The sequence below is a fragment of the Vanacampus margaritifer genome, chromosome 4 (genome assembly GCF_051991255.1).
Source record: "Vanacampus margaritifer isolate UIUO_Vmar chromosome 4, RoL_Vmar_1.0, whole genome shotgun sequence".
NCBI lineage: Eukaryota > Metazoa > Chordata > Actinopteri > Syngnathiformes > Syngnathidae > Vanacampus > Vanacampus margaritifer.
Genome location: NC_135435.1, coordinates 2,477,416 through 2,493,517, shown reverse-complemented (window position 1 = coordinate 2,493,517; position 16,102 = coordinate 2,477,416). Strand labels below are relative to the sequence as shown.

At 39.6% G+C, this 16,102-nt stretch overlaps 1 protein-coding gene across 1 annotated transcript in view; it reads left to right on the top strand.

The window, feature by feature from the left end:
• The window catches only part of arnt2 (aryl-hydrocarbon receptor nuclear translocator 2), a 134,265-nt gene that overhangs the window by 100,978 nt on the left and 17,185 nt on the right, over positions 1 to 16,102 (top strand). Inside the window, exons 15-18 of the mRNA XM_077564434.1 lie at positions 1,955 to 2,057; positions 2,165 to 2,303; positions 4,969 to 5,119; positions 10,461 to 10,606. Of these exons, the coding sequence (XP_077420560.1) occupies positions 1,955 to 2,057; positions 2,165 to 2,303; positions 4,969 to 5,119; positions 10,461 to 10,606 (539 nt within the window). The remainder of the gene's footprint in view (positions 1 to 1,954; positions 2,058 to 2,164; positions 2,304 to 4,968; positions 5,120 to 10,460; positions 10,607 to 16,102) is intronic.

The window sequence follows — 16,102 nt, the reverse complement described above, 5'->3', positions numbered from 1 at the left end:
AGGAACAAACGTGAAACCCGCGTTGGCACAGCAAATTGGGCTCGACTACTTCCTGAACTTAATACCACTCCTTTGTTTCGTGTCTTTCACGAGTGGACAAACTGATTAATCCAGGTGTGTCTGGCCATTGTCGTCGTGGTTACTGAGGTCAGGCACACCTGGATTAATCAACTTGTCCACTCATGAAAGACGGTGGTATGGGGTTTATGCCAGGGACTTCTGGGTTTTACACAACACTCGCACCCTCACCCCTGCGTCCCCCAACTTCGCGTTCCCGCCAATGGGCGAAGCATATATTGAATTGTGAAGTTTGATAAATATCTGGTGTTCCCATTTTTGTGTCTTGTCTTGTATTTGCCTAAAATAATTTGGCTTGTAAATTTTAATACTTGTCACTTATGTTTGATCGGTCAGATCAGATCGTCGTCCAGACTCGATTATTTACTATTTTACCAATTCATTTCAATGGAAAGTAGGCCTGCACGACATCATTTGAACATCGCGATTGCGATGTGCGCATGCGCAAGACGTGCGTTTTTTATCTCTTTTTTTTCTTTTTCTTTTTTTTGAACAAGCAAACGTTTGTTTTGCTTTATAAAAGCAGCAATCTACTCCATGCTCTGCACAGCCTGTCTCGCTCTCCCCCTCCCTCCTGCTAATCAGTCACCGTTCCCTCCTCCCTCCACTCTCACACTACTCACAGTATCTGCTCTAAAAACACATGCGACATGCAGGAGACGTCACGGTGGTAGAAGCGGCAGTGGATTTAGTCCCCCCAAAAAAGTCAACATCCGAAATATAGAAATATTTTGGCTATAAAAAACAACAAACCTGTCGGACCATTTGAATCGCCATCACATGCCCCTGTAGACCAGTTCAAACTAAGAAGTGGGACCCGAGGTGAAACTTAATCTACTCAAAAAACAATTACAGACACTTTTGCCAGCATAACACCTTATGATAAAAAGTCCAAACAGCACCGTCAAATCATAGATGCAATAACTTTTCACCCGGTGAAAGACATGGTTCCATTCAACACCGTAACTAAAGAGGGGTTTTTAAAAAAAAAAGATACACATGCTCGACAAGCGGTATGAAATGACAGACAATGCTGCAAACATGGTGAGGGCAGCTGCCTTAAACGAGTGGACCGGGCACAGGCTGCATCTTGCGGTTGATAGTCAATTGTTAATATATTAATATTTAGATATAATAATGATGATAATAATAATAGTTAAAATGTCTAATTTATGGTCCAAACATAAATCTCAGTACATTTAAGATAAGACTTATCAGCAAAAAAGTACCTTGTTTTTAGACATTTGCATCTATTATAATACTAATGGTGATAATAATTTAATTAGAAATAAGATAAATATTTGTTGTAAGTTTTTGCATTGGAATTAAACATTAACTCTTTCACTGCCACTGACGTTTAAAGACGTCAAGTAAAAACCTACCGAGCACTGTCAAAAGACGTCGTCCAATGATTTTTTATTTTTTTTTGAAACGGGTAGAGGAAACCCTTCCGCATGTCTGGTGAAAGTTTCCAGCCTGTCTGTTGTGCCTAATGACTATTTTTGGCCCCTAGAGGGCAGCGATGACTCTCTTTTGACAAGATCAGGTGGGCGTCAGTAGAGGCGGAGCTAGAGCGTCGAGCAGGAGATGAGAATGGAAGACAAAGGAAAAATGGCGGCCGGTCGCGAGGAGCTCACGCCCGAGCCGTTTTTTTCAAAGACCGAAAGCATCGCAGAAAGAGCACATTGTTGACGACGATGATCATCATCGATGATGAAGATGAGGGTGGTGACTCCGTGGTTGGGAAGCATTGACGCGGCAGTAGAACACGTTAGATGGAGCTAGATGGAGGAGGGAACGTACATACCACTCAATGTTTGTATCTTCCCGGCTTTTAACTACAATTTAAATCTGGTGTTTGTGTGTATGTGCTTAGCGGGTGATAAGAAGATGATGGTTCCCTCCTCTACAGCGGGAGGACAGCAGCTCTACTCGCAGAGTTCTCAGTTCCAGCAGGCACACTCTGGAAAAAGCTTCAGGTACATGTCATGTGACACTCATTCTACAATCATGTTTTCATTTTAAAAGTTCTTATTACCGTGTGTGTGTGTGTGGGGGGGGGGGGGGTCTACCTCTATATTTCCAGTTCCTCTGTGATCCATGTCCCTGGTGTGAATGACATCCAACCATCAAGTTCATCCAGTCAGAATCTAGCTCAGATATCAAGACAACTCAACCCAGGCCAGGTCGCTTGGTCAGGAAACCGACCCCCCTTCTCTGGCCAGGTAATACAAACACACACATACAAACATTGACATACTATTAGCCTCAGGTTTATGGTGCGGTTTCTACTGGTGCCAAATGATTTCCTCAGCAATTTCCTTAACAACCCTGTTCCATCTTTGATGCCAGATGAATTAGTCTTTGTTTGGTGTGCGTGTCAGTGTATTTACACATGCACATTGTTGGAACTTAGCATACTTTAAAACTAAAATTGTATAATGCAAGGTAAGGGTTAATATATGTTTCCAGCAAATGAAGTCACTGCAGTGAGATAATTTAGAGGAAAAGAGGGTTGATGTTCACCACCTCTAAACAGATGGTAAAATCTGACATAATATTCAAGCATAGAGCCTGACCACATTTTGAGTCTCTTTTTGGCCTTTTTCAGCAAAAGATTGTTCCAAACACAATATAAATCAGTCTGAACAGGATAGGGGACCCATCTGCGAGGACAAATAAACTTCACAGGTTGTTCTGGTTTCTAGGCCAGTTTGGTTAAGTTTATTCAAATGGCTGTCGGATGGGTATTGGATTAGATTAATTCAAATCAGAGATTGCGTTGCACTAAGGATAATGCTCCAGATGGTCCAGATGTCCCATATCGTTAAACTTGTCTGCAGTCTTTTGTTATGTGCATTCGCACCTAAAAGTGAGTGATGTTGCTGACTGACTAAGGTCTGAAATCATATAAAAAGTTGACATTTAGCTGGCTGCTGTTTTCTACAAAACAAGCAACTACATTTAATGAAAGTTGTACGGAAGAGGATTAGGGCCAGTGAAGAGGGGAAAAATGGTTTGCAGGATTCTGACTTTATTCTCAGCATTCTGACTTTAAAGTGAGAATTCGTTTAAGTCAGAAAGTCAAGTCAAAGTCAGTAACTTTAAAATGTAAAAATTCTCACTTTATTCTCAGAAGAATTCTCACTTTACTCTCAGAATTCTGACTTTCTGCCCCCCCCCCCCACACACACACACACACACACACACAATTCAGAGCTCTACCTCACAAACTCAGAATTATCACTTTGAAGACAAAATTCTGAAATTAAAGTCAAAATTATCACTTTAAAGTCAGAATTCTGAGATTAAAGTCAGAATTCTCACTTTAAAGTAAAACATTTTAGATTAAAGTTAGAATTCTCACTTTCAAGTCAGAATTCTGAGAATAAAGGGAGAATTCTGCCAACCCTTTTTTCCCTCTTCACTGGCCCTAATCCTCTTCCATAAACTTGACTAACTAATAGAAAATAATTTCTGTGTGTTTCTTTTAGTGTTTCACTGATTTTTTTTAAAGACCCTGTAAAGTAAGTCATTTTTGGGAATTGTCTGGGCCCCCTGATGGTCCTCCCCTACTACAGTATATAGCACCGAGCGCCTTAAATTCACCTGTGACTATCCGTTGCAATTGCAAATTCCTTAGTCAGAAAACGTTGGCCCATTTTTACCATTTAAGTGTGCAGTTAACAAGGTTATTTTAGTTAACAAAAAAATTCAAATTTCATTAACAAAATAAAATTACAACGAAAATGTTTAAAACAAAAAAACAACGAAAACTAACTAGAAAACTAACTAAAACTAAATTTTATGTTTACAAAACTAACTAAAACTAACTATAATTATAGTAAAACTGTGTTTTAGTGTTTGGTATTTAATTTAATGCATGAGCCTTTAGGGATGATTTCAAATATGATTATAAGTATATTTATTTCAATATTAACCATAATGAAGACGTTTGAAAGTGTCACACAGAAGTGACATCTAGCAGCAGCCAATTGAAAAGCACTTTCAGAATGATGTCATTCCTTGGCGACAATTTTGCGGGCTGACTTGACTTTTGGCTCCAATGGCCTGGCTCGCCTGATTTTTCATTTAACTCATCCGAAATGCAACGCTAGGTTAGAAATGCGTTACTTTTTTCATTTTACCATGGTGTTTATTAACTATTGCGCACAAGTAATACACTTTTTTTCAAACTAATAACAACTAACAGAACCACCCAGAAAAACAATTAAAACTAACTAAATTTAAAAATAAAACTCGAAACAAAATAAAAAATTTACTAAAATGAGAATTCCAAAACTATTATCAACCTGGCAGTGAACCCCTGAGAGGTGTTATGCTGCATGTGGTGCACGGAACGAGCCAATAGCATGTTGAACGGCTCCACTGCCAATTAGCATACTACTAGCAGCTATTAGCTATTAGCCACTAGTGGACCGTCACACCAAACAAAATGGGGCAAAATTTGCTCCGCATTTGACCCATCCCCTGAGGGAGCGGTGAGCAGCAGCAGGAACCGCGCTCAGGAATCATTTGGTGATCTAACCCCCCAATTCCAACCCTTAATGCTGAGTGTCAAGCAGGGAGGCAAATGGGTATAGTCTTTGGTATGCCCCGGCCGGGGATTGAACCCACGGCCTCTCAGTCTCAGGGCGGACACTCTACCACAAGGCTACTGATGACTAAAACCTCATTTTATATACTTGGGGATTTTTTTCCCCCTCATTTTTTATTCACATTTAATATGTCGTATTTACAAGACTTTACAGGGTCTTTAAATTTGTTTAATCAAGTTTGCTTTAAAAAAGAAAATCAAGAGCAATTTTTTTGTAGCTCACAAATGTATCATTGTATGTGAAATATCTAACCGGAATCTAAACATTACAGTCCAGTAAAGCCCAGTCCAGTCCTTTTGGTATTGGTACGGGCCACAGCTACCAGACCGATCCGGCCTCCTACAGTCCCCTTTCATCCCCAGCCACATCATCCCCTAGCAGCAATGCCTACTCAGGACTGACAAACCGCAGCACAGCTTTTGGTGAGTTCTTTGCAGCCTATTTTTTTCATCATGTTGAAAGAGGTGGGATCTATTGTGGAAGCATAACAATCAAATTTTTCTCAGTTAGCATTTTTATCAAGAAGGGATGTTCAACATAAAAGTATGAATCAGGCACATTACTGCAACCAAATCAATGCAACATCAACAGAACAAAACTACTACAATATTTCAGCTACTAATGTCCTGTGGTCCTAATTTAGACCTCATCACATGCTAGTAGGTTAGTGAATTATATAACGGTCGAAGGGACTAATGGTCAGTGGTTAAATTGCAAATAGTACCATACATGCTTTTGACTGGGCCCACGGTCTTCTTAAATCTTAAATTCTGTTGCTCTAGACTTTTCAGAAATCATATTTATAGTTCTTAAATTCTGTTGCTGTCCAATCCAAGATGCAAAGTCAAATGTCATGTCGGTCAAGGATTTTTATTCATTCATTTATTTTGGTCAGTTGCTGCTTTCACATGATTTTTGTCATTCCTAATCAGTAATTGTCTTTCAATTTATTTTATTTGTTCGTGTCACGGGAGATTGCAGTACTTGCAGGACAAAACAGTCACTTGCAGGACAAAACAGTCACTTAAATTAGTTAAATAGTTAGTCACCTTCATTGCACAGTTTATTAATGTATTTTCCATCACCATGAAAACATGTTACCTCCCACCCGCGTCATGATGGATGGTTATCTCACCGTTTTGTTTATAGACTAAATTTAATATATCGACTATGGCAGAATTAGCGCACACTATCAGTTTATAGACAACTATCCATGAACCAGTTCTGTTCAGTCATGCATGCATCTACAGTATTTACGCATACCAGATTTAAAGCCTATTGTTACTAACTGTACAGTGACAAGATGAGCTAAACCTTTACAGTTTATGATTGTTAAAGTTGACCACTTTTTGCCAATGTTTAAAATAACACTTTCAAAAGTGAGCCATTAGGTCCCAGTGAAAAATATACAAATTGAAATGATCCAACAAACACTTCCAGCTGCTGTAAAATGATTCTACAAAAGTTTGCCCAAATTTGCATTACAACCCAGCATATAGTTTCACTCAGCCAATATTGCCAATTTCCCAGCCACATGATCACTCTGGCTGAAAATGGAATAGGAGCACACTGACAGCCTCAGTTTGCATTCAGTCGGAGCTGCTCGTCAAGCAGCTGCTCATGCCTCCTGCTGTTTGTTTTCCACATGGTGAATGCAATGAAGCTTGTTCAGCTTGTAACAGCTACTTGATGGCCTTTTAATGGACACAAACATTAGCCAAATGGATTATCTCTGCAGTGCCACTTGTGCTCCTTATTGTCCTGATAGACTGTTTGTAAGACTAATGAAGCTGGTTAGAGCCATGCCATTTACATGATCTGCTGCATAGTTTAATTAACCATTTGTAATGAACAGTGTATCCTTGTCTCTCTGGAATCCTCTGTAATCTTCAATGTTCATCACCATCTTGTTTGTAGCTACCAGATGAACACTGTTTACTATGGCTGACAGCTGCTTCTTTTAATTATTTTTTTCCTCCGTCCAGTCTCAATACAGCCTAGCAGGAAATGGCAGGAAAAAGATAAAGCTAAGCTATTCAAATTTGGACATGATGAACCCATACTTTAAGTTGAAACGCATGGAAATTTTGAAAATGTGTTAAAACTCTGAGGTACCACTGTAGCTTATAAACACAAGAAACGCAAATTACATCAGCACAACATTAGAGAGAGCGAGGAGGCGGTATATGCAACTGCTCATGTCATTTCCATATTTAAAATTCAGTACTGTTGTGCTTTCATAGTGGAAATTTAAACTAAATTGATCACTTTGATAATTTACGGTAAGAATAGGACATGTAGCCATCAATTTTATTTTTGTGAATATATTTGCTATGGAGGTTTTTTGAGGTGTTTGAAATTCCACCAAGGTGGCTGCTATTTGTCAAATGGGTAATTTTCAGGCCACACTGAGAAGCTGAGAAAGCCAAGCTTCCATTACGGTTTATCCGTATTTCTGTCTTATGGGTAAAAACATTCATTGTCCTCCTAGTTAATACAGTAATTGTTTTTATTTTTAAAGACAATAAGGTTTTGTGTTTACCTTTTTTACTAGTTTTGGCATACACTGCCGCCTCCCTCAGAAGGTGTGGACGTGTCCTTTTATCAGCTGATGTTCCTGGGCGCCCCAATGCCTACATCCCATGGAACAAGAGGAGCAAGACCACATCATCAATCACTTAAAGCAAATATACAAAAAGTAATTTCTAGATACAAAACTACAAACAAGAAAACCATATCATGGACTGGGACAACGCAGTCGTCATCAGATCAGAAGAACATAATAAATACAAACGATGGATAAAAGAGGCCACAGAGATCAGGAAACTGGGCCCGGACACTCTCAACAGCGATAAAGGAACATTTTTACTATCACACTTGGGATCCTCTTCTCCATAGACCACCAGGTGACAGAGGACGTAGTCGGCGTGGAGTGCCATATGACTGCTCCTACACCCAGGAGCATCAGCTGATAAAAGGACAGATGTCAGATGACACTTCTGAGGAATGCAGCAGTGGACGCTAAATCTAGTAAAACAGGTAAACACAAAACCTTATTTTCTTTAAAAAGAAAAACAATGAATATCATTGACTATCTTAACTCTTTGACTGCCAGACGTTTTCAGAAAAGGGATGCCGTGGGTGCCAGCCGATTTAAGCATTTTGACTGATCTTTCAAGGTCCACAGAAAATTTTGTGTTTGGACTATGGAAACACACATACTCCCAAATGAAAGATTGGACACTCATCTTTAATCAGAAAAAAAAGTTTGTTTCTACCTTATTCCGTTTTTCAGTAATCAACAATAGAAAATGGTTAGTTTCACCCAAATGCTCTGTTTTGAAACAAAATACGGAGAAATCAAGCTTTTTGTGAAACGATATTATTTCATGCACTCTAGTGAATTTGGCACCTTTTTTTTTCCCATGAATGACGCCACAAACACCTAAACAGTGCTTTACTTCTGTAAAACACTACCACCAACAATGAAAAAGTGTTTTTTGATAGCAAAATATGTTTATTTACATTCAACAGTGTAACAATTTGACAAAATAATTTGGCAAACTATTTACAAATGTGTGCAGCCGTGGTACTATTTACAATTGTGTGGATGTTTCAAATACAGTTTTTCTTTTTGTAACACTCCCCTGCGTGCAAGGGGACGCAGCAGGATTTGCACAACAGATTAGTTTCACTGTGATTGCAGACGCTACACTTTTTTGCTGCCTTTTTTTTCCGGGGAATAGCAAGTATATACTGCAGTGTGTGTTTGGCCATGTTGCCATCAAGTCTACTCTCAGGATCATGATACGGTGACGTTACGGTGGTGTTATGTCTGGCTTCCTCATGTCCTTCAGTTCCTATACCGGGTGGTAAGAGATGTTCTGATCCATCTTATCCGCTCCATTCATGGTGGCATCGTAGTCCATAACCAGTGTCTTCTCCGTGATCAGACTGTACCCACTCCTCCGATGAATATGCATTGGACTCGGGGCACTCTTCGTCGTCCGATTGAACGTCCGCCTGAGCAGAAGTGCTCGGTTGTGCTCCGCGTTTTCCGGCGTTAGCATTGCTAGCCGGTGAGGCTTTATGACGTGGTCATAGCCGCCGCGTTAACGCTTCCAACTTCGGCGTTAACCTCGGAGTCACCATCATCATCATCGTCGTCATCAATGTGCTCTTTAGCACTGGTTGATGCTTCTCTTCTTTGAAAAAAACGATCAAGCGTGAGCTGCTTGCCACCGGTCGCCATTTTCGCTTTCTCGGCCATTGTCCCCTCAACACTCTAGCTCCGCCTCACGTCTTCTACTACTGACGCCTACCCGATCTTGTCCAAAGAGAGTCATCGCTGCCATCTAAGGGCCAAAAATAGTCATTATACTAACTAGATCTTCTTGATACTTTCAGCACAGCTGGCCAAGGCTTTCCTCCACCCGTTTCCCCAAAAAAAACAAAAAAAAACTTGGCGAACGTCTTTTAACGTCTTTGGCGCTCCTCCGTAGGATTTTACTAAACGTTATTTAACATTTTTGGCAGTCAAAGAGTTAAACTGCCCCCACTTGACCAAGACTCCCACACCAGAATGAACAAAATAATGCATTTTCTGGACACTCAAAGACATTTTACAGTGGGTACATTATTCATGCACTCACACATTCACACTGTGGTGGCGGTAAGCTACTTAACTCATTCAGACCCCAAAACGTATGAATACACGTTTTAATACCTTGTCCTTCACTCCCAAAAACTTATTTATATGTTTTTTAATGCTAGCGCATACAGAAGGCTTTGATACAGCTTCTGACATGCTTAAAGCAATGGTAGTTATTACAAAAAACGGGCAGCTGGTGGCAGCAGAGTATAAGAGATCAGCCAGGGCCATGTTGCAACAAGCTCTTTTTGCCAGTGTTTTCAACAGGTTTGTGAATAATGATGAAACTTAGCTAAGTTCTAATGCTAATTGCTGCAAAATGGTAGATACAAATTAACTTTTTTTTCCTGATGAAAGAAGAGACTATTCTTTCTTTTGGTAGGTTCCATGTTTTTATAGCAATAGAACATAATATTCTGTGGACCTTGCAAAATCTGTTAAAATCCAGTAAAACAGCCGGGAGCGTAGGAGGTTGCTTCAGTGAAAGGTTGGGAGTGAATGAGTTAAGTAGCCACAGCTGCCCTGGGGATAGGCTAACGGAAGCGTGACTACCAGTGTGCGCCTCCGACCACCACCAAACATTCGCACCTTTCAGACACCAGTGTGAGTGGCAATGGAAATGAGAAGAGCAGGGATCGAACAGCCAACCTTCCGGTTACTGGACGACCGGCTCTACCTCCTGAGCCACGGCCGCCAGAATGAACAGCACAATTGAAGGAAAAAGTAATTATTTTTAATTTTAATCGAAGTTATAGTTCTTAGTTGTATAAGGATTTGTTTTGGACGGATTTCTGTGCGGAGACTCAATGTTTTCCTTCCAGCTGAGCCGTGTAGACAAGCTACTATCAGTGGCATATGCAAATTTCATATATAATATATCAATATGCAAAGTGCGAAACGCCTGCTCCTGATTGGTGGGCTAATTTCACGCTCATTCCAGATTTACCTTTTGGTTGGAACAGATTAATGCCATTTCTATTCATTTTAATTAGGGACAAATGACTTTAGATATGATTTAAGTTACAAGTGTGGTCAAAGAATGAATTACTCTTGCGTCTAAAGGCACCACTATATGTGACAGCATGTGTGCATGTAAAACTGTTTTATTACAGATGTGTCAGGAGAAAGCAGCCAGAGCGCAGCTCAGTTCCAGGGTCGACCCAGTGAAGTCTGGTCCCAGTGGCAGAATCAGCATCACTCCCAGCAGGCTGGGGAGCAGCATACACACCCCAACCCTAGCCAGACTGAAGTGTTTCAGGTGATAACACACGATTATTTCTTGCTGATGACAAGACGAAACAGATATATAAGGCATGAAAATCACTCACCTTTCAGCGAAAATAGGTGACCTACGTGAATCGTGCAGAACATTTTTTTGGGGTGTATATGTAGATAACCAGAGGTTGTTTTTCCGCCACATTAAGACAGCCAGCAGGTTTCCCTCCAATTCATCATGCTAATGAGTTGTATAACTGCATATAAAGCCCACCATGAGGTCATGAATTCACACAACCACCAAATCTTCAATCAAGCAACACCCCTTTTATTTGTTGGACAAGATTTATGAGGTTGAAGTAAGTAAAATGCCTTCACTATTTTTTTTTTTTTTTTTGTCATAGTTATATTGTCTAGAACAACTACATTGGCAAGAGGTCCACTATCCCAATCAGCCCAATTGACCAGGGTCCGGACATGAAAAACAACCAACCACAATAATTACATTTTCTGCTCTTTTATTCAATTGTAAACATGTCAATGAATTGACAAAAACTTCCCTTTCTTAATTCAACTTCGTTGAATCGTTCAAATATTTCTTTAATTAATTTATTTTTTGCTCAAATATTCAATTGTTAAATCTTTCAAGGAAGAGTCTCCATCACTAGTTATGGATACAGCAATTTTCACATTATTTCCTTTCTCTTTTAGCATTTCCTTTATGGCCAAATATATGTCCTCTTTTCTCGTATCTGTTTTCAAAGCTGTGATACCCAAGATGTCCTCTCTAATTGTTTAAGTATCCTCGTGATAGAATCGGACATACACCAAATGCTTAGGATGGTCACTTACATTAGTTGATTAATTCATCCGCAGCTAACGCAATACACCGGGCACTTTGGATGGCGCGGTGCACCACATCCTCCAAGAGCAGCTCTGCGCGTTGTTGTGGATGATAAGGGAATTTGACGGACCTTAAGGGTGCATGTCGCAATATTGACACAAATTGGAGTGTTAAAATAACCATATTTTTCTCCCACACATGTTTTAACAATTGTATAATGGACAAGAGGCACTACTGTGGCACAATGGCTGTTGCCCCTATTTTCTTGTAGAGTGAAATAATGATCGGGGTTTCGGGACCGAAACTTTAAGGTTTCTCCCTGTCAGCAGTCGCGTAAGCTTTCACTCTCGCTCCATGGAAGCGCTGGGACGGCGGAAGTGTTTGGGAGTGTGTGGAAGAGTCCGTGGTAAAAGACAAGTGTGGTCCACACAAAATCGGTATCTTGCGTTCGGCACCTTTAAGTTGCTCTCCTTTCTCTTCAAATAGTGTGTCTGCCATTGCTTCCAAACATTCCTCCACCATTCTGGAGTCAGCAAAAGGATTTTTGTGTTGTGCCCAAACTCCACTCCATGCGTAGTGAGCCCTCGTAGGCAGGTACAAGGGTCTCGTAGCCCTCGATGCCGATAAAATTAAAGCATACACCTCAGTCCATTCACTTTTCAGTGTCTTATTTTTTTTACTTTTGACAACGCCATACTTCATCACATTTGTCATGAGAAAGCAAGTACCCCCCAAAAAAACAAAAGTTTGGACCCCGGCTCAGGCATAGCTGCCCTCACTCGCGTCTATTCAAAAATCGTCTTTTGGTAAAACTGAATATATTTTTCCCCCAGTACATATTCTTGGAGATCAGGATGAAAGGATCTCGGGGTCCGGAGCTGGACTACGGTCCGCCAGTTGGGGACCAGTCTAGTCTAGAACATGTAAATATTAAGTTGTATCGAAAGATCCTTCCCAAAATTAGAGCTTATTCTATACCTGTTGCAGCCCTATTGGAGAATAAAGTTTTGAGAATGATTTTAGAGTATTAATAATAAAAATAAAATACTGTTTCATTCTAATATTTTCAAACTATCATTAGCATATGTATCCATAAATTTTGGTGACAATCAGTCACGGCTTTTATTAACAGATCCTAAAAACTTAAGACCCATATCAAAACTTCCATTCTTGTCTAAAGTTCTAGAGAAGGTGGTCCTCTGACCAATTGACTTCCTTTTTACAGGAACATAATATTTTTGACACGTTCCAGTCCGGTTTCCGTAAGCTCCATTCTACTGAAACTCCATTGCTTAAAGTGTCTCGTGATATTATGATGTCTGCAATGGGAAATACACTGTTCTTGTCCTATCAAACCTTTCTTGGGCTTTTGACACTGTTTGTCATGACATTTTGTTGGCTAGACTTCGAGATTTGAATGTCAGGTCCAGTCCTGGCATGGTTTTCTTCCTACTTATCAGGTAGAAGCCTCAATCTCCGCCAACCAGTTCCTGTCTCACTGCTGATTTGTTGTGCGGAGTACGCCAAGGCTCCGTTTTGGGCCCTGTTTTGTTTTTACGTAAACTTCTTCCCTTAGGAAAGTTAACATTGGAGTTTTCTGGTTGTTTCTTATTACCTTTTTGTTGATGATATTCAGCTTTGCTGTTCTTTCAAGCCCTGTGAAATATGAAAACTGAACTCTCTGATGACATGCTTTGTTCGTATCAAACAATGGCTTGGTTCAAATGCCCTGCAGTTAAATGCAGAGAAAACTGAACTGAATTCTGGTTACTTAATTCTGCCTGTTAGCGAGAGCCACCACATCGTGATAACTTACATTGATGTTTCTGCATTTGGCAATTTATTATTATATTATATTATTATTATGGGATTTTTTTTAATAGGTTTTAGGTGAACTAATGAATACACACACACTCGCACGCACGCACACACACGCACATACACTTACTCACCCACATACAAAAAAAATTATATATATATATATATATATATATATATATATTTTTTTTTTAATAAAAATAAAAAAAATAAAAAGGGAGAGCAATGATGACATGTCAAATCGAATGAACAATACTGAGCTCTCCAGGAAAAAAAAAAAAAAAGGAAAGTTAACATTGGAGTTTTCTGGTTGTTTCTTATTACCTTTTTGTTGATGATATTCAGCTTTGCTGTTCTTTCAAGCCCTCTGAAATATGGAAACTGAACTCTCTGATGACATGCTTTGATCGTATCAAACAATGGCTTGGTTCAAATGCCCTGCAGTTAAATGCAGAGAAAACTGAACTGCTAGTGATTGCCCCTGATGATGCCATTCCAGGGATACAGCAGCACTTGGGTGATTTGAGTTTGTTTGTTAAAGCAAGCCTTAGAAATCTTTGTGTTTTCTTGGACAAGAAAATGTCTTTAGAGCATCGCTCCAAACAATTGACAAGAAATTGTTTTTACCATTTGAGAAACATTTCTAAACTCCGAAAAAAAAATTCCATCTCGTTTAGATTAGTGTAATGGTTTATTTTCTTGTCTTAAAGAAAAAAAGAGTTGTCGCGTTTGCAACAGGTCAAAAATTCTGCAGCGAGATTACTGACTGGTGCCAATGGATTTGCTCAAATTACTCCCATTCTTAAAGCTCTTCATTGGCTCCCAGTTTATTTTCGAATACATTTTAAAATTCTTGTACTGACTTTTAGAGCGTTGCATGGTCAAGCACCCTCATATATCAGAGACTTTTTGTGCTCTTACATGCCCTCTCGGAGGTTGACGTCGTTGGATCAAAACCTGCTTATGGTCCCACATACTCAATTTAAGACCCGTGGTAATCGTTCATTCCAGGCTGTTGCTCCGAAGCTTTGGAATGACCTCCTGCTGTCAATACTTTTTTTTTGTGATTCTGTTGATGCTTTTAAGAGCCAACTTAAGACATATTTGTTTTGGCAAGCTTTTTGATTTCTGCTGATTATGGACTGTCTCTTTTCGACCTTTATTTTCTTTTACTTTGTGTATTTTGTATTTGATTGTTTTTATTATTTTATTGTATTGTTTTTGTTACGATCAATTTTACCTGTAAAGCACTACTGACCTTTTTGTCTGCAAGGTGCTATATAAATAAAATGTACTTACTTGTTCGTATACCACCGTAATGGACCGGTTGTGCACATGACCATAGATATTTATAAAGACTAGATGTCTCGTCCGCGCTGCTGGCCAATGGAATCGAATGTCCGCACAGGGCGGCCATCTTGTCACGCTCACTTTGCTCATTCATTACTATGTGTTTTTATCGTACATGTTCTTTTAAATAACTCAAAACAGCGTTTGACCAAAAATCAAGTTTATCGAACAGTTTAGTTTATGAGCATAATTATACTACATACTTGTTAAATAATAATCCATATAATTAATAAATATCCATCCAGAATTACTATTACTTTATTTAAGTTTCTGAGAAAGTAAACCGTGTGTAAATCCGCCAAATTCGAAGCGAGATAACAGAGTTTATGTTCAGATCACTCACCTTTGCCCACAATTAATACAACAGACCAGACTGCCTACCGGTAACAAGATGGACGCCCCGTGCGGACGTTGGATTCTGCGCCGTAAGACATTCTAGATATCTATGCACACGACGGGTTGGCTGTGTCGCAGTGCAGTCACTTCCGCAAGTGTCGTTTTTTTTCTTTCTTTCATTCTCTCTAAGTCCAAATGTCACAGCGATGATGTGCTGCACAAAAATTTCCACTATAACAGCGTACATGGTATGTCATCATTTTGACACTTAATGATCTTAAACCTTTTTTCAGGGAGTCAGATGCCATTGATATTTTAATGTTCATAGCCTTATGCCCACACCGCAACATCTTGTTGCATTTTGGAGGAATATCACCAGCTTGACTGTCCGTGCGCTGCCCATGGTGCATGCCACATTGAGCATGTGTCTCCAAGCTAGCAATTTGTTTTTCATATTTGAAATATGACTTCAATGCATGTGCTGCTCCAAGCACAACAATGGATTCGCAAGGAAATTATGAACATGTTCAAAATGTCCTTGCCACAGTGGCGAAAAAAGCAACTAGCGTACGAACACAAACGTAACACAAATGCAACATTTTCCAAACCCTGTCAAACTGACAAAATTTGCAATGTTCAGCAACGTTCACCACAGAATAAGAAAGAAACAGAAGCGTCGTAGGCGCCTTTGGGTGAGGCCAGTAAACCTTGGCAATTTCTGAGGTGGCCATATTGTTCATATCAAGTTCATATTGCGATTGATTTTGACGAATAAACGGATCAGCCAAAAAACGACGAAAAAAAGTGGTACGAAAATGACTGCAGCATCATCAAATTGTTCAAGCTGCTCGAGTAAGATTGAGGAACGAACAGGAGCATGCATCACAAAATGAATGGCTTTCCTTCTTTTTTTTTGCATGGCTTTCCTAATCTGGAAAAAGAGAGAGATTGGTAAATTTGTGGGGTTCAGTTTTAGTTAGCGTTCAGTTGTGATTTGATTAGTTATTCCCATTATTTTCTTTCTTTTCCGACTCCCAAGATGTGATTGCATTTAGGGCCATATTCTCCCGTTGGTGCTTAAGTCAATTTCTTACGTACACCGGGGAAAATTTCCATTTGGAATATATTTCATGCTTCAAATGTGAAGCTGACTTGTGAAGCCTATGGATCCGTAGGATCCAGAAGTTATAC